The 1300-nt window shown below is 36.2% G+C and overlaps 1 protein-coding gene across 1 annotated transcript in view; it reads right to left on the reverse strand.

Annotated features, from left to right (window-relative positions):
- Window positions 1–1300, reverse strand: part of LOC106884180 (protein Jade-3) — a 15230-nt gene that overhangs the window by 12391 nt on the left and 1539 nt on the right. The window contains exon 3 of the mRNA XM_052978089.1: window positions 697–755. Coding sequence (XP_052834049.1) covers window positions 697–755 — 59 coding nt within the window. The remainder of the gene's footprint in view (window positions 1–696; window positions 756–1300) is intronic.

Below are 1300 nucleotides of genomic sequence, written 5' to 3' on the forward strand. Positions count from 1 at the left end.
GCACTGAAAAGACAAGACAAATATAATCTTGATTGAATTCAACTTACGATGAAAGTAAGCAAAACAAAGTTTGTTTTAGAAGCATTGAGATGTATTGAAAGATACAGAAAAAAATTTTTTTTTAAAATTCTCAAATGTGTTATAATGCTAATAAATAGCGCGATCAGGATAAATTATCCATACATTGCAGAAAAATAGGTGGCACCATCACCAATGCTTTTTATGTGGCACCATCACCAGTACTTTTTATGTGGAACAACCATCACCAGTGCCTTTTATGCGACACCATCACCAGAGCTTTTTATGTGACACCATCACCAGTGCTTTTTATGTGGAGAGAGGGCATTTTGGAGTCGCGTGCAGCTGTTGTAGAAGTATGTCGCACGAAGACATTACTTCACCTCTGCTTCGTTAAATCATATATCCAAACTTAAGGATATAAAAAGTTTTAGGAGCTCAATTCAGTTGTGGTGAGCAGGTCTTCTTGAGTACAGCGATATGCCCCATATCTCAGTCCTCCATCATTTGAGACTGGCCTTCAATACTTTGTCCCATGTCTTCCTGGGTCTCCCTCTTCCACAACTTCCCTCCACTTTAAGTGACGCTTTGCCACTGTTCATCTGGTGAATTTGTCTCACAGCAAAATTTCCTAAAAACCAGAAGTCAGTAGAAAAATGGCCATGTATTCTTATTTACCTGGTTTTCTAGTTCTTCAATGATCCTTTCCATAATCCATTCGTCTATCAAAGTATCACCTACAAGTATACAGAGAATGCATGAGAGAAATAATCTTGCATACGTGTAAGCATACACACACACATGCACATATATACCAACATTTGGTACTGGCTGATGCAATGCCATATCTTTCTCTTTTACCTGTTTCAGCCATTAGACTGGGGCCATGCTGGGGAATTTTTAGTCAAATGATTCACCGCCTCACCCAGTACTTATTCAATCAGTCTATTTTAACAAACTGCTAAGTTATGGGGATGTAAACACTCCAACAACAGTTGTCAAGTGGCAACAAACACAGACATTAAGTCACACGCATATATACATATATATAATTATTATAAAATATGGTAATTAATCATATATTAATTAATATCGATTAATTACCAGGAGGCTAGCACATTTAAAGAATCAAAGAGATTCAGAAATAGTATCTGCAATCTCAGGGGATTAAGGTACATTTTTATATATAACGTTGACCACTAACGTGGACAATTAATGTGCTAGAAATAGATCACATCTTGTGTCTATTAAGACCTAAATTGTTCTGTCATATATATATATA

Source organism: Octopus bimaculoides, chromosome 30, assembly GCF_001194135.2.
Source record: "Octopus bimaculoides isolate UCB-OBI-ISO-001 chromosome 30, ASM119413v2, whole genome shotgun sequence".
Lineage (NCBI taxonomy): Eukaryota > Metazoa > Mollusca > Cephalopoda > Octopoda > Octopodidae > Octopus > Octopus bimaculoides.